At 42.2% G+C, this 18445-nt stretch overlaps 1 protein-coding gene across 1 annotated transcript in view; it reads right to left on the reverse strand.

Moving 5' to 3' along the window:
* Positions 1-16634, reverse strand: part of grik3 (glutamate ionotropic receptor kainate type subunit 3) — a 561495-nt gene extending 544861 nt beyond the window's left edge. The window contains exon 1 of the mRNA XM_068011169.1: positions 16428-16634. Coding sequence (XP_067867270.1) covers positions 16428-16512 — 85 coding nt within the window. The 5' untranslated portion in view covers positions 16513-16634. The remainder of the gene's footprint in view (positions 1-16427) is intronic.
* Positions 16635-18445: the final 1811 nt, after the last annotated feature.

The raw sequence follows: 18445 nt of genomic DNA on the forward strand, positions 1-18445 counted from the left end.
AGTGCTTTATTCTTAGTAAGTTGTACAACACACCGAGTTCATCTGAGTGTAGTAAGGAAAAGGGTGGGGCTCTTATGGTAGAGCTCATTAGGGACTCAAAGGAGAACTTCTTGTGGAAGCAGAGGGCTTAGTTGAGGTACTAAAAGAGTATTTTGTATCTGTCATCACCAAAAAGGATTTTGCCAATGTCATAATAAGGGAGGAAGTAGAGAAATTGGATAGGATAAAAATAAACAGGAGGTGCTAAAAAAAAGAATGGCAGTGCTCAAAGTAGAAAAGCCACCTGGTCTGAATGGGATGCATCCTAGGTTGCTGAGGGAAGTAAGGATGGAAATTGTGGAGGAGGTTCTGGCCATTAGTTTCTGATCCACCTTCAATATGGCAGATATGCCAGAGCATTGGAGAATTGCAAATGTTACACGCTTGGTCAAAAAAAGTGGAGAGAAATAAACCAAGCAACTACAAACCAGTCAGCCAAATGTAAGTATTAGGGAATGTTTTAGAGACATTAATCTATGGTAAAATGAATTGCACTTAGAAAAATATGGGTTAATAAATGAAAGCCAGCATGAATTTGTTAAAGGCAAATTGTGTTTGACTAACTTGATTGAGTTCTTTAAGTAACAGAATGAGGGTAGTATGGTTGATGTTGTCTACAAAGCCTTTCAAAAGGAATTTGATAAAGTACCATACGATAAACTTGTAAGTAAAATTAAAGCCCATGGGATTAAAGGGGCAGTAGCTGCATGATTAATTAAGTTGGCTAAGGGACATAAAGCAGAGAGTAGTAATGAAGGGTTGCTTTTCAGACTGCATGGAAGTGTACATTGGTGCTTTCCAGCACTCAATGTTGGGATCACTGCTCTTTTGGACATATATTAATGACCTGGACTTGAGTATACAAGGCATAATTTCAAAGTTTGCAGATGACATGAAACTCGGAAATGTAGTGTCAGGCAAGCCCCCCACCTACCAAGACTGAGGCACACATTATTTCGCCATATGAACATTAGATCTTAAAATTGCAAGTGTGAAGTGATTCATTTCAGCGGAAAGAATAAGGCGAGCCACATAAACCAAATGGTATAATTTTAAATGGGGTGCAGGAATAGAGAGACCTGGGAATGTATGGACACAAGTCTTTGCAGGTGGCAGGACAAATTGAGAAGGCTGTTAAAAAGGCATACAGGATCCTTAGCTTTATCAATAGAGGCATGGAGTACAAAAGCAAGGAAGGTATACTAAACCTTTATAAAAAGTTGATTAGGCCCCAGCTGGAGTATTGTGCCTAATTCTGAGAACCGCACTTTAGGAGGGACATCAAAGCCTTAGAGGAGGAGCAGAAGAAATTTACTAGAATGGTATCAGGGACGAAAAATTTTGGTTATGTGGATAGAGTGGAGAATCTGGGTTGTTCTCCTCAGAGCAGAAAAGGTTAAGATTTGATAGAGGTGTTCAAAATCATGAAAAATTTTCATAGCGTAAATAAGGAAAAAATCTTTCCAGTGGCAGAAGGGTTGGTAACCAGAGGACATAGATTTAAGAACCAGAGGCGACAAGAGGAAAAAAATGCAATGAAGTATTATGATCTGGAATGCACTGCCTGAAAGGATTGTGGTAGCAGATTCAATAATAACTTCCAAAATGGAATAGGATAAATATTTGAAGTGGAAATATGTGTAGGACTGTGGGAAAAGAACAGGGGTGAGGTCTATTGGATAGCTCTTCCAAAGTGCTTGCACAGGCACAATGGGCCTAATCCACTCCTTCTGTGCTGTATGATTCATCATTCTATAATTATCCGCCCATCTGGGTCACACCTGGTACGTGGTTCAGGGAGCTGAGAGGAAGCGGAGAGTGAAATCATAAATGTGTTCATGGAGACAGGTCTTATTTAGAAAATGTATCCACTACATCATCTAATCCAGATAAAGGCCTGGTTTGGTCAAACATAGAATCCAAATTTATTAAATCACGTATATCATATGGAACTCTGGACACAGGCTTACAGTATATTCTGGCAAATGTTGTGTGGCCTGTGGGTGGAAGATTTGTCAGCTGTTTGTCTTTTCTGCAATTCTTAGAAAATTTCATGGCAGTGCTGTGTATCAATCCTTTACAAAGCAGAGTCTGCTTTTAATTTGCCTCTAGCTGAATGTAAAGGGTACATTGTGACTGTGACGTGAAGTGGCAGAATGTGAATACGTCTGCTATTGTCTTATAGCTCCGTTTCCATCTACAAGTACATTTTTGCTTCTAATATGTGAATCTACAATACCCCTCACCAACCTACCTGCACCACTAACCCCTCAATCCCACCACACCTCCCAGTCCAGAAGTAATTTCGTGCAGCCACTATCAGACGGCCTAGCTTGACAGTCTGGCAAGAGCTTGATCTAACTGTTGCCAGGTCATACATTGCAATGCTGCCCATGGTCTCCCCACTCTCAGGTATCAGTATCAACATAACCAAGCACACTTGTTAAAAATGACATTCTTTCCAACAACTCTTGGATAACCCTTTTACTGTGCAATACAACACACATTCTGATCTTATTGTACATTGTAATCTTACATAATCCTGCCAGTGCGTATCATTTATCTTTTCTAAATCTTAGTCTTGGTCATGCATTGTACTCAAAACCTTCATCTTTTATCTTGGTTTCACTTCAAATTAATTGTATCTGTTACAATACAGACTGTCAAAATAAAAAGCAATTTCATTTAAAACCAACACATCCCAAAATTATCAATGGACATCTTAACATTGCAGTACCCACTTTTCCATTGAATACTCTTATAAACTGTGCAGTGCCTGTCCATTACATACTCCTCTTTATAAACTGTGCAGTGTCTGTCCATTACATACTCCTCTTTATAAACTGTGCAGTGTCTGTCCATTACATACTCCTCTTTATAAACTGTGCAGTGTCTGTCCATTACATACTCCTCTTTATAAACTGTGCAGTGTCTGTCCATTACATACTTCTCTTTATAAACTGTGCAGTGTCTGTCCATTACATACTCCTCTTTATAAACTGTGCAGTGTCTGTCCATTACATACTCCTCTTTATAAACTGTGCAGTGTCTGTCCATTAAATACTTTTCTTTATAAACTGTGCAGTGTCTATCCATTACACACTCCTCTTTATAAATTGTGCAGTGTCTGTCCATTACATACCCCTCTTTATAAACTGTGCAGTGTCTGTCCATTATATACTCCTCTTTATAAACTGTGCAGTGTCTGTCCATTGCATACTCCTCTTTATAAACTGTGCAGTGTCTGTCCATTACATACTCCTCTTCATAAACTGTGCAGTGTCTGTCCATGACATGCCCCTCATTATAAACTGCACAGTGTCTGTCCATTACATACTTCTCTTTATAAACTGTGCAGTGTCTGTCCATTACATGCTCCTCTTTATAAACCGTGCAGTGTCTGTCAATTACATACTCCTCTTTATAAACTGTGCAGTGCCTGTCCATTACATACTCCTCTTTATAAACTGTGCAGTGCCTGTCCATTACATACTTCTCTTTATAAACTGTGCAGTGCCTGTCCATTACATACTCCTCTTTATAAACTGTGCAGTGCCTGTCCATTACATACTCCTCTTAATAAACCGTGCAGTGTCTGTCAATTACATACTCCTCTTTATAAACTGTGCAGTGCCTGTCCATTACATACTCCTCTTTATAAACTGTGCAGTGCCTGTCCATTACATGCTCCTCTTTATAAACTGTGCAGTGTCTGTCAAAAACATACTCCTCTTTATAAACTGTGCAGTGCCTGTCCATTACATACTCCTCTTTATAAACTGTGCAGTGTCTGTCCATTACATACTCCTCTTTATAAACTGTGCAGTGTCTGTCCATTCCATACTCCTCTTTATAAACTGTGCAGTGCCTGTCCATTACATACTCCTCTTTATAAACTGTGCAGTGTCTGTCCATTACATACTCCTCTTTATAAACTGTGCAGTGTCTGTCCATTACATACTCCTCTTTATAAACTGTGCAGTGTCTGTCCATTACATACTCCTCTTTATAAACTGTGCAGTGCCTGTCCATTACATACTCCTCTTTATAAACTGTGCAGTGTCTGTCCATTCCATACTCCTCTTTATAAACTGTGCAGTGCCTGTCCATTACATACTCCTCTTTATAAACTGTGCAGTGCCTGTCCATTACATACTCCTCTTTATAAACTGTGCAGTGCCTGTCCATTCGATACTCCTCTTTATAAACTGTGCAGTGTCTGTCCATTACATACTCCTCTTTATAAACTGTGCAGTGCCTGTCCATTACATACTCCTCTTTATAAACTGTGCAGTGTCTGTCCATTCCATACTCCTCTTTATAAACTGTGCAGTGCCTGTCCATTACATACTCCTCTTTATAAACTGTGCAGTGCCTGTCCATTCGATACTCCTCTTTATAAACTGTGCAGTGTCTGTCCATTCCATACTCCTCTTTATAAACTGTGCAGTGCCTGTCCATTACATACTCCTCTTTATAAACTGTGCAGTGCCTGTCCATTCGATACTCCTCTTTATAAACTGTGCAGTGTCTGTCCATTAAATACTTTTCTTTATAAACTGTGCAGTGTCTATCCATTACACACTCCTCTTTATAAATTGTGCAGTGTCTGTCCATTACATACTCCTCTTTATAAACTGTGCAGTGCCTGTCCATTCGATACTCCTCTTTATAAACTGTGCAGTGTCTGTCCATTCCATACTCCTCTTTATAAACTGTGCAGTGCCTGTCCATTACATACTCCTCTTTATAAACTGTGCAGTGTCTGTCCATTATATACTCCTCTTTATAAACTGTGCAGTGTCTGTCCATTGCATACTCCTCTTTATAAACTGTGCAGTGTCTGTCCATTACATACTCCTCTTCATAAACTGTGCAGTGTCTGTCCATGACATGCCCCTCATTATAAACTGCACAGTGTCTGTCCATTACATACTTCTCTTTATAAACTGTGCAGTGTCTGTCCATTACATGCTCCTCTTTATAAACCGTGCAGTGTCTGTCAATTACATACTCCTCTTTATAAACTGTGCAGTGCCTGTCCATTACATACTCCTCTTTATAAACTGTGCAGTGCCTGTCCATTACATACTTCTCTTTATAAACTGTGCAGTGCCTGTCCATTACATACTCCTCTTTATAAACTGTGCAGTGCCTGTCCATTACATACTCCTCTTAATAAACCGTGCAGTGTCTGTCAATTACATACTCCTCTTTATAAACTGTGCAGTGCCTGTCCATTACATACTCCTCTTTATAAACTGTGCAGTGCCTGTCCATTACATGCTCCTCTTTATAAACTGTGCAGTGTCTGTCAAAAACATACTCCTCTTTATAAACTGTGCAGTGCCTGTCCATTACATACTCCTCTTTATAAACTGTGCAGTGTCTGTCCATTACATACTCCTCTTTATAAACTGTGCAGTGTCTGTCCATTCCATACTCCTCTTTATAAACTGTGCAGTGCCTGTCCATTACATACTCCTCTTTATAAACTGTGCAGTGTCTGTCCATTACATACTCCTCTTTATAAACTGTGCAGTGTCTGTCCATTACATACTCCTCTTTATAAACTGTGCAGTGCCTGTCCATTACATACTCCTCTTTATAAACTGTGCAGTGCCTGTCCATTACATACTCCTCTTTATAAACTGTGCAGTGTCTGTCCATTACATACTCCTCTTTATAAACTGTGCAGTGCCTGTCCATTACATACTCCTCTTTATAAACTGTGCAGTGTCTGTCCATTCCATACTCCTCTTTATAAACTGTGCAGTGCCTGTCCATTACATACTCCTCTTTATAAACTGTGCAGTGCCTGTCCATTCGATACTCCTCTTTATAAACTGTGCAGTGTCTGTCCATTACATACTCCTCTTTATAAACTGTGCAGTGCCTGTCCATTACATACTCCTCTTTATAAACTGTGCAGTGTCTGTCCATTCCATACTCCTCTTTATAAACTGTGCAGTGCCTGTCCATTACATACTCCTCTTTATAAACTGTGCAGTGTCTGTCCATTCGATACTCCTCTTTATAAACTGTGCAGTGTCTGTCCATTCCATACTCCTCTTTATAAACTGTGCAGTGCCTGTCCATTACATACTCCTCTTTATAAACTGTGCAGTGCCTGTCCATTCGATACTCCTCTTTATAAACTGTGCAGTGCCTGTCCATTACATACTCCTCTTTATAAACTGTGCAGTGCCTGTCCATTCGATACTCCTCTTTATAAACTGTGCAGTGCCTGTCCATTACATACGCCTCTTTATAAACTGTGCAGTGCCTGTCCATTCGATACTCCTCTTTATAAACTGTGCAGTGCCTGTCCATTCGATACTCCTCTTTATAAACTGTGCAGTGTCTGTCCATTACATACTTCTCTTTATAAACTGTGCAGTGCCTGTCCATTACATACTCCTCTTTATAAACTGTGCAGTGCCTGTCCATTACATACTCCTCTTAATAAACCGTGCAGTGTCTGTCAATTACATACTCCTCTTTATAAACTGTGCAGTGCCTGTCCATTACATACTCCTCTTTATAAACTGTGCAGTGCCTGTCCATTACATGCTCCTCTTTATAAACTGTGCAGTGTCTGTCAAAAACATACTCCTCTTTATAAACTGTGCAGTGCCTGTCCATTACATACTCCTCTTTATAAACTGTGCAGTGTCTGTCCATTACATACTCCTCTTTATAAACTGTGCAGTGTCTGTCCATTCCATACTCCTCTTTATAAACTGTGCAGTGCCTGTCCATTACATACTCCTCTTTATAAACTGTGCAGTGTCTGTCCATTACATACTCCTCTTTATAAACTGTGCAGTGTCTGTCCATTACATACTCCTCTTTATAAACTGTGCAGTGCCTGTCCATTACATACTCCTCTTTATAAACTGTGCAGTGCCTGTCCATTACATACTCCTCTTTATAAACTGTGCAGTGTCTGTCCATTACATACTCCTCTTTATAAACTGTGCAGTGCCTGTCCATTACATACTCCTCTTTATAAACTGTGCAGTGCCTGTCCATTCGATACTCCTCTTTATAAACTGTGCAGTGTCTGTCCATTACATACTCCTCTTTATAAACTGTGCAGTGCCTGTCCATTACATACTCCTCTTTATAAACTGTGCAGTGTCTGTCCATTCCATACTCCTCTTTATAAACTGTGCAGTGCCTGTCCATTACATACTCCTCTTTATAAACTGTGCAGTGCCTGTCCATTCGATACTCCTCTTTATAAACTGTGCAGTGTCTGTCCATTCCATACTCCTCTTTATAAACTGTGCAGTGCCTGTCCATTACATACTCCTCTTTATAAACTGTGCAGTGCCTGTCCATTCGATACTCCTCTTTATAAACTGTGCAGTGCCTGTCCATTACATACTCCTCTTTATAAACTGTGCAGTGCCTGTCCATTCGATACTCCTCTTTATAAACTGTGCAGTGCCTGTCCATTACATACTCCTCTTTATAAACTGTGCAGTGCCTGTCCATTCGATACTCCTCTTTATAAACTGTGCAGTGCCTGTCCATTCGATACTCCTCTTTATAAACTGTGCAGTGTCTGTCCATTACATACTCCTCTTTATAAACTGTGCAGTGTCTGTCCATTACATACTCCTCTTTATAAACTGTGCAGTGCCTGTCCATTACATACTCCTCTTTATAAACTGTGCAGTGCCTGTCCATTCGATACTCCTCTTTATAAACTGTGCAGTGCCTGTCCATTACATACTCCTCTTTATAAACTGTGCAGTGTCTGTCCATTACATACTCCTCTTTATAAACTGTGCAGTGCCTGTCCATTACATACTCCTCTTTATAAACTGTGCAGTGCCTGTCCATTCGATACTCCTCTTTATAAACTGTGCAGTGCCTGTCCATTACATACTCCTCTTTATAAACTGTGCAGTGCCTGTCCATTCGATACTCCTCTTTATAAACTGTGCAGTGCCTGTCCATTCGATACTCCTCTTTATAAACTGTGCAGTGTCTGTCCATTACATACTCCTCTTTATAAACTGTGCAGTGTCTGTCCATTACATACTCCTCTTTATAAACTGTGCAGTGTCTGTCCATTACATACTCCTCTTTATAAACTGTGCAGTGTCTGTCCATTACATACTCCTCTTTATAAACTGTGCAGTGTCTGTCCATTACATACCTCTCTTTATAAACTGTGCAGTGCCTGTCCATTCGATACTCCTCTTTATAAACTGTGCAGTGCCTGTCCATTACATACTCCTCTTTATAAACTGTGCAGTGCCTGTCCATTCGATACTCCTCTTTATAAACTGTGCAGTGCCTGTCCATTCGATACTCCTCTTTATAAACTGTGCAGTGTCTGTCCATTACATACTCCTCTTTATAAACTGTGCAGTGTCTGTCCATTACATACTCCTCTTTATAAACTGTGCAGTGTCTGTCCATTACATACTCCTCTTTATAAACTGTGCAGTGTCTGTCCATTACATACCTCTCTTTATAAACTGTGCAGTCTCTGTCCATTACATACTCCTCTTTATAAACTGTGCAGTGTCTGTCCATTACATACTCCTCTTTATAAACTGTGCAGTGTCTGTCCATTACATACTCCTCTTTATAAACTGTGCAGTGTCTGTCCATTACATACTCCTCTTTATAAACTGTGCAGTGTCTGTCCATTACATACTCCTCTTTATAAACTGTGCAGTGTCTGTCCATTACATACTCCTCTTTATAAACTGTGCAGTGTCTGTCCATTACATACCTCTCTTTATAAACTGTGCAGTCTCTGTCCATTACATACTCCTCTTTATAAACTGTGCAGTGTCTGTCCATTACATACTCCTCTTTATAAACTGTGCAGTCTCTGTCCATTACATACTCCTCTTTATAAACTGTGCAGTCTCTGTCCATTACATACTCCTCTTTATAAACTGTGCAGTCTCTGTCCATTACATACCTCTCTTTATAAACTGTGCAGTCTCTGTCCATTACGTGCCCCTCTTTCTAATCTGTGCAGTCTCTGTCTTTTCCGTGCCCCTCTTTATAAACTGTGCAGTGTCAGTGCAGTGTACATTCCGAATCTTTCACGTTCACAATGAAATGACAGATACACTTCGGAACGAATCGGCCGTCAGGGCATCTCTCCACTTCCCTGATTGAAGTGGTTTAATTGACGTAGCTCTTCATTAGGTGAGGAAGTCCCATTTTGGACTCAGAGCTACAGAAAGAACTAAATGGTCAGTTCTGAATACCCATTGGAAGATATTCATCTCAGTGGCATTTCCCGTAGCCGGACAACACAACCTCCACTTTGGATCGCATTGCAAAAGATAACGGGCACCAACCCTAAAATTAAATCGGTCATTGTAAAGATTTAAACCGTAATTAACAGGTTTCTTCACCTGTTTGATGCTCCAAAATCAGACTTGCGGCGCTATCACGCAAAAAAGGTTATTTTATAGGTTTAGTGGTGTGATCACCTCCCGTTGAGAAGGATCGGTCCAGCAGCCGACCTATCTGTTAAATGCAGGTGCAGACACATAAATACAGACAATGATTCACTGAATGAACAACAATGGAAGAATAAACTATCATGTTATCCGCAAGGACTGTAATGTGAGCGTTCACAACGGTCCATGCGACAGCCAATAATTAAAGTAGCTTGAGCCATAAGATGATATTTTTCATAAGTCAATAACGCGCAGTATTCCTGTTTTACCAAGCTTGTCATGTATGTTTGGTTGTATTTTTGACTTAACTATAATTTTAGAATTATTTTATTTTTGGGTCTTGGACATGGAATTGGTATAATCTAGAGTACATTGCTTGCCTCAGTATTTCTGCGTAGTGATTTCTAGAATTCGGTGTGAATTCCTCTGCGTGTTTAAATCTCCTATTTGGCACAACCGCACTCTTAATTTGATGAAAGATGGGAGCTGCACCGACCTCGGCGGGGTCCAGTTCTCCCCTCACTGTTACCTCCTCTCCTGTCAGCTCGGGTGAGAGTGTTGCCTGTGGCTCAATCCCAACTTCAGATCGGCTGTCGAGTTACCAATTGAGACTGAAAGCACCAGCAAAGCACTATAGGCGAGTTTGCACCGAAAAGAGGTCTGTCAGGAATATTGTGTGGTAAAGACCTTCATCACCAGGTCTCTCAAAGGGGTGAGATCCAAAGATTGGGATAACAGATTATTTTCTTGTCTGCTGGTGCAGGCAGACCTGCTATTCACACAGTATTTTCAGTCTTCATTACAGATTGCCCGTGTTCATTGCATGTTTTTCTGTCTGCTGTTGCACTCTCATCTTCTGACAGAGGAATAAACAGTTTCCCGGCTTGCTTGCTTCCTTCTTACGCCACAGGAATCATGCTGGGAGAACAGTCTTTCCAGTTGGCTTCCATTCAACTCTTGACAATTTCCCTAATCATTTTGCGAGCCTTTTCAGCTTAACTAGAGGGTGCAGAATCTGATTCCGGAGCAGGATCGTTGGGGTGTAGCAGACGCAGGAAGGCCAACGCTATACATGCAGATAACTGGCCTAGTCTTATTACAGGAAAGTGAAAGAGTGGTCCAAAGTGTGTGTGTGTGTTTCAATTGCCATCATAAGCGTGGAGACCTACAGCTAACAGGGAGACGGGAGTCCTGGAACAGCTATAGTAAAAGCTCTTGTTTGAAAGGTTGGATGTCAGAAGGTTCTGTGTTTTAGTAATTGCCTTTCAGTCTTTATGAATGTACACGCTGGGATGGAAGACATAGTCTGCCTTAAAAAAAAATGACTATAAAATATAGCGAAGCCAACTAATTTCTTCATCTGATATACTCGACTACAGCTATATATTTCGATCTGTGGAATATTCCCAGCCTCTTTCCTGTCATGCAGGAAGATACGATTTCGTAAAGAAGGGTGGCACTGTTTTCTGAAACATTAGGAGGGAATAACTTTAGATTAAAAGTGTTCCTGTGTCTATGAATATTCAAAATATAAATTCAATCATTTGGGAGGAAGGATTTCCTGTTAATTTACGTCTTTATACTGAGTGATAAACAGGGAATCAGCATGCGATTTTTCTCACCAATGTTCTCCCCTTAAAGATATTGTCCGCCACCTCCAATACTTGCTGAATTCCATACGGACAACTCACACTCCAGTTCCGAGCCCAACTGGTCCTTATTCGTGTGTGAGTCTTGACACTGAGTGCTGGCAGGCTGCAGAGTAATCACAGCCACTCAGATCCTGCCCGTACTCAACATCCCCACGCACGAAATCACTTCCGTGGAGGCTGGTCCCCGTCCGCCGCCCCCCACTCTTTTTGAGATCAGCCAGTCAGCACAGGAGCTCAGAACTTCTTACTCTATGTTGCTCGACGGGGTAAACGGGATAATCTGCAAAACGACCATTCCTTCCAAATACTGCAGTAAACTTTAAGAAATTAAAAATGGAGAATGGCGGGCAGAAATAAAAGGAATAGTCCGGTATAGAGAATAAGAGAGAGAGATGAAAAGGGAGGGGAGAACAAACATGTAGGGTCAGACCGATGGTAAGATGGGCAGAGCGGGACAGTGGGGGAAAAGAGCGGGATCAGTGGGAGAAATGAATTAACGCAAGAGTTGGAGCTATGACTAAAATTAATGAAAGGGAGATTTGTGTTTATATAAAGTCGATTGTGGATTAAGCAGAGGAAGAAAGTAACCTGTTTGCCTATATAACACCCGGGGTGTCGCATTTTACACTATGATTATTGAATATTACTTTGCAAAAATGCCAAAGATCTGAGAACAGCTGGCTGAAAAGCAATGTTGAGAATTGAAGGGTTTCTTAGGGTTTCAGGAGTGGAAGGCTGGGTGTTAAAACCGAAAGCATTATTCGGAAATATGAATTGAGAGAGAGAAAAAAAAGTGACATCCCAGCACCTACACAACAGTCGGCGCCTTCTGCGCTGCATCCGTTCAGCATCACTGTCTGTAGTCAGATTGGGAAGGGTAGGTACTGGACTGACATTGCACAATGGCCCTGAGTTGATGGAACTGGGTCAACAAGCAAACAGAGGATGGAGGCGGGGAGAGGGAGGGTTAACATGACAGGGGCCTCTCGGGCTCACTATGGCTCCTCCAGTGCCCTGAGCCATCTCCACCACCTAGCTGCCAGGTCAGTCTCCCTCTCTAATGGGCGTTTGTGGTTCATACTGGATGACCCATCGAGGTAATGATGTCACCCTGGGGGCACCGTGTAGAATGAAACTGGGGGTGGGGGATGGGGGCGGTGAGTAGGCAAATAAGTAAGTACAATGGAAACAGCAAGTCTCACTACCCATCAAGCGAACGATCAAGAGAGATCTCCTTCATCTCAGGTTAAAAAAAATCCGACCAGTTCCCTACTTTACAATATTAGTTATCCAGCTATGATCGATTAGACTGAGGTATCAGAGGAAGCAATTGATTGCTCAACAAATAATTGTCCAAGTTCGTTTTCCTCAGTTGGAAAGTTCACTACCGTAAATCTGCACTAAACCTACCTGCTTCAAACCGCTTATGGAATGAAATTGTCTTAAGTGTGTCTTAAATTAAAGCAGGACATATACTGAGACAGGGGCAGCTTTAAAAGGCATTAGCATTTAATCGGGTCAGCAAAACATGAGTGGTCTCGGCTCGAATTTTTTAGGGCAGTTCTGTGCTGTAGATTGCCAACTGAATGAAGCCGAGCGCGACAGGTTAGAATCCGAGAGAAAAAAAATCAAACGCGCGATACAATTTCTCCAAAGGGTTTGCAAGATTCAGCCATAAGAAGTCTGACATCCGAAACGATAGCTTTCGGATATTTGATAACTTCACGGTACTGTACTCAGCTCTGATCCTGAAAGTTAGGTTTAAAACGGGGTACTTCCCTGTCTCCCAGAGCCAGCATTCAAACCATCCTGACTCCCAATTGGAATTATTAGAAAGCCACCCACTCTATCAATTCTAACCTGTCCCTGTGTGCTATATTTATCTTGCACAGTCTGTGCACTCCGTCTATGGTTATCTGAATCGGAAAACCTTTGTGTATAATCCTGAACTCTGGGCACTGACTGTCCTGTTCCCAAGCGCTTTGCGCAGAGTTGCTCCTCTTGATCTCATTCGCTTCTGTTCACAATGCCACTTAATGACGGAAACTCTGTTCAAACGTTGCAGCCTCGGCAGTGACCAGTGCCATTACCTCTTCCAATGGACACACTTCCTAACACCCACTTCCCTTCAACAAGCTCGCTCCCTCTATTTTCAAACGTAATTAAGGACTGGTATGAGACTGGTATGGAGGATGAGATTAAATGGATGGGCAGAGGCAAGTGGAGGAGGGAAGGACCTATGCAAGCGGTTCTATATGGACAGCACCTCTTCTGTTGATTATTTTTTTTTAAATAAATAATTGGAAGGGAGGGTAAAATGCATCTTCAGACTTTTGGCTTGCACTTTTCGAACTGTTTCCTCCCAAGCGCCATTAAGATTGTCGACTCTGACAACATAAGACCTGCTCCAGGCACCCTCACCAAGGCACACTGTAGCCCTTCTGGGTGGGGCGAGGAATTTCACTTTGTGATGAGATGCCAACATTGATTTCGGAATTCGGGACTTGGAGGCTATTTTTTATCCTATACCTTACTATTCCCCCCCCCCCCCCCCATCGCACTGCGTAGGGATGCGTTGTAAGCCAACCATTGTGGAGGTCCTCTTCACACCGGGCTCACAACTGGAGTACTGTGTGCAGTTCTGGTCACCTCATTACGGAAAGGATGTAATTGCACTAGAGAGAGTACAGAGGAGATTTCAGAGGATGTTGCTGGAACTGGAAAAATGCAGCAATGAGGAAAGATTGGAAGACCGGGGTTATTATCCTTGGAACAGAGAAAGCTGAGGGGAGATCTGATTGAAATGTACAACATTTTGCGGGGCCTGGATAGAGTGGAGGTGAAGGGCCTGTTTACCTTATCAGAGAAGCCAGTGACTAGGCAGCATAGATTTAAAGTGATTGGTAAAAAGATTAGAGGGGAGGTGAGGGAAAACATGTTGCACCCAGAGGGTAGTGGGGGTCTGGCACTCACTGCAAAGGATAATAGAGGCAAAATCCTCAACTCATTTAAAAGGTGTCTGGACATGCATCTCAAGTGCCCTAACCTGCAGACGCCATAGACCAAATGCTGGAAGGTGAGATTAGAAAGCGTGGCTCAATTTTCAGCCGGCGCAGACACGATGGGCCCAGAGACCTCTTTCTGCACTGTAAACTTTCCATGATTCTATGGCAACGGAAGGCGCAGGTCTCAATTATTCAGAAGCAGCTCCTCCGTCTTGTGTAGTTTTCCATTTAATAACATACAACTTCAGCAGAAAATCTAACTCTTTTACACACTAGAAAAAATGGAAGGATTTAGTGAGACATAATCACATTTACCAAATATTAAAGCTTAATTATTTTGTTTGGGATTTGCCTTGGATTCCCAATCCCTCCTTAGTCCCCTCTGTAGTGGTGCGGAAGCCATAAACTGGACTTTCTCTGATGAGAAATGTGTGGATTCATCACCGCCCCCCCCCCCCCCCCCTTCATTTTCTAACTCTTGTTACAGATACTCTAGGACGGGGAGGAGTAGAAGATCGATATAACCTCATAGCATTTTTTTTACTGAATCCTGCCTCGGCGCACACTTCTTGCATTCGGAACTGCCTCCACAGTTCTGTTCCCCCAGTGCGTTTCCAGTCTCAGTCGGGTTCTCGCACAACAACCAACACCTCGTTTCTTTGCAGATAACTGCTCACATTGACCATTTAAATTGTGAATCGGATTCATTCCAGGTTCTCAGCGTGCCCACCGTCTCACCAAATACTCGCATTACTAATTATGGGCTATCATTGAGTTAGAAGCTTAAATGAAAGGGAAAGACAATCCCAGTCAATAATCCCCATGTTTAGGGAGCAACCTTAATATGTGTGAACATCTGTACAATTCCACATGTTAATGTCGCGTACTTGAGGGTTTTATTTTGTATCTACTTGACGGTCCCAGGCGATGGTAAGCCACTGGTCTGAAGCTATTTGCCAACAGACACAAACGTATTGATCTTCACTCAGTTGTCTGATACAGGGGAGCAATGTTGCAATCGTCTTGTCAGTCACAAAAAGACCAGTCCACACCTCCGCAGTTTCCCTATCTTTTTTGTTAACGCTGGATCGCGAATCGGCACGAATTTAAGAGACACGAGCAAACAAGGCAGTGTGAGAGATGAAACCACATGGATATGCTCGGAGATGAGGCTGGTGCGGTGCCGGCATGCTCTCAGTGTAAGTGTCTGTCTAAACTAGGCACACAGAACTAAGACAGATAGCATTGCCTATCCCACTCCACTGCTCCCTGTCCATCTATCATCCTATTTGTCTGTCCCCGTGCTTCTATATCTGTGTCTCTCTCTACCCAGTACCTACCTGTCTACTCTGGTATCTAACTGTGTTTGCTATAAATACATTTAATCACTGGAACAATGATACATAAATGCCCCCGGTCCATTTCACCCATCTCTCTTTGTGTTATGCTGTGCTCTCCCCGCTTTTTAAACTGCATATGTACAATTTTACTCTTGAGTGTGCAGACACGGTGTCATTTATTCCCACCTATCACCCTGGTTTTATACATGTGGATGTTTAAATACGAGAGACCCCTACCTCTTTATGTCCCTGTTTCGGGGGGGGGGGGGGGGGGGGCAGGGGGGGAGGGTCATTATTCTTATATATGCACTCGGCAGCAATCTAATTAGTTTAGCAATAAACCAAAACGTACAACTTTAATCATTCTGTCACTGCCCCACTTATAGCAATAATGAACTCCATATAAAACGCGCAATAATATAACCGAGCCACCGTCTGCGATACGGCGGGTGTGACAATAACTAGAACCCGGAGTTTTACTTATAACCCATTAATAGCGAAGTATAGTCTTTCTGAGCTAAGTTACTCTACAGGGGCATTAAACTTACCATTTGTTCCCTCTCCGTTTAAAATTTGTCCATCATTTACTCTTGCTTAATATAACTATATGAACTATGACGGATCCTCAAATATTTGCCTTGAGCTGTCTGTACGTGTGTATTTTTTTTCAATGACCGTGCCTTACAACTAAACAAGCAAGCAGACTGTTTTCTGCTTTTTACCGGGACAGACCGAGATTACCCCTGATAGTTGGCAGGTTTTCTTAAGTTGTCGCATGCATTAACTTGCCAGATTCCATCTCTCTCACTGCCCCCCATTCACCGCTCCCCCGGCTAAATAGTAACAGGAAAAAAACTGAACAGATCTCCTGGTAATCCACCCAGAGCAGTACAACAGAGTACCTTCAAATCAAACAAAAGGTATCAAGTCGAGAAAAGCCCTTACCAATTCGAATGACATGAGGCATCCCATGAGAATATCGTATCCAAAACAAGTAAAAAATAAGTCCCGTCCTGTATTCCAAAGTCATGCTCAAAAGGGGGCAGCCAGCGATTTCTCGTGGTCACAAGTCTGAAGGAGCTGGATTTAATGCAAGATCCCACCGTATTAAAAGCTTCTGCTCGCCGCTGCTCCCAGAGCCGAGTTGCTGGGCACAGGCTGGATTTGGGGGTTCAAACTCTTTAGGTGTCTGGACTGAGCAGATGCTTCCCGGAGCAGTGCAGAAATCTCAACATGATCTTCACGTCCTCACATCGACTTACTCCAATAAAGCGGAGAGTGGAGAGGAGGAGAGGCACAACTCTGCAAGGGATCGTGGGAGATGCACGTTCAGTCAGAAAGTAGCCAGCTCCAAACCAATCCAAACAACAATTCACTTCAAATGAGCAGCAGGCTCACATAGGGAGAGAGGGGGGTGGTGAGGATAGCGATCCCAAGATAGCAAACCGTGCAGGAGATACAACATCAGCAAAAACAGATGTTAGCCAACGTGCCGAGTGACTAATAGCACTGTGAAGAAACAAGTGGGTTAACAGTTCCTGCTGCGACTAGCCGCTGTGCATTTCATATTGTGCTTACAAATGTCCCTGCTAGTCACTCCCCAAAGGTTCTTGTTTCTGATTGTTTCATGCATCTATTAACGTCCCAGCATTTCTTTAACGGGAGCCGGTCCATAATCAGAAAATTTACCGCTTTGTCTCACTTACAAGCCTGTTTATAATTTCATGGCATTTTAGGTGGGTTATATTTCACTCAGAACGATATCTGTGTCCCTAACTTACGCACGTAGAAAACTTTACTTAAATGATGCTTAATTCCTATTTATTGCCATTCCAACAAATAAACGCTTGATTTAAAACGAGCACATTTAAACAGATGCATGCGATAAAGTCAGTGCAGGGCGAAAATGATAAAACGCGACTTTCTGCACCGTTGTATAGTTCTGCGAGGTAACTCATGTTCGGGATCGCAGTCACCCGGAGTCCGCTTAATCTGATTCTAAGCGCAATTGTTTTGGGCATTTCTCCGCGTTTCTGGCGTGGAAAGACAACAGCCAGTCTCAATCCTCACCCTCCGAACTCACTGCCCAAGACTTAACAACCGCGGTGCCCATTAACAGAGGGGTCAAAGCGGACTCACTGCCTGTGCGGGACGGTATTTATCACAAGGGAAAAAGCTAAAAGGAGCATTCTGGACAAAACAAGCCCGGATCCACGAAACTGCGGTATAATCAATGAAAGTTTTCATCTTCCTCCTGAAGCCGCCAGTTTTCTTTCATTTCACGTAGTTTCTGTCTGCCCTGACCTTGAACTCTCATTTCTCCCCCTTTATAATTCGCTTTTCTCTCTTTTCTTCTCGCTTGCTCTACAGACCAGGTCTGTTCTTACTCCATAAATATCGCAGAATTTATCAGGGTTTATGTTACCCCTCTGCTCTCAGGTTAAGTTAAAACAATGGGTCAGTGTACTTGTTAATTTTCTCCTTCCGCCTTTAATCTCTAACTATTGGTGTGGTGAATATAGACAATGTCTACATTTTCTAAACTAAGTGAAGATTTAATTCGTTTCATTTGTATCTGCTGCATATTCATGCCATGTGTTCAGATTTATAGACCCACAGTGCAATATAAAGAGAATCAGTGTGAAATATGAAGCCCCAGAGCTCACATTACAGAGATTCATGGATTACAGTTCACAGCAGCAACCGAGTCTATCTCGCCCTTCTGTCGAGCACGGATTCTTGTTTTACAGCGCCCTCTCTTGAATAAATTGTGGAGCAATCAATAATCAAACCCAAGAAAGTCAGGAAAACTTATCAGTGTTGTTACTCTCGTGCTATATTACATTGTAACATAACATATTGCATTACATTGTAATATGGTCGGGGCCCAGTGGTAACACTCTGGCCTCGGAGTTAGAAAATTGTGGGTTTAAGTCCCATTCCGGAGATCTGAGCACACAATC

The sequence above is a fragment of the Heterodontus francisci genome, chromosome 31, assembly GCF_036365525.1.
Source record: "Heterodontus francisci isolate sHetFra1 chromosome 31, sHetFra1.hap1, whole genome shotgun sequence".
NCBI classification, from domain to species: Eukaryota; Metazoa; Chordata; class Chondrichthyes; order Heterodontiformes; family Heterodontidae; genus Heterodontus; species Heterodontus francisci.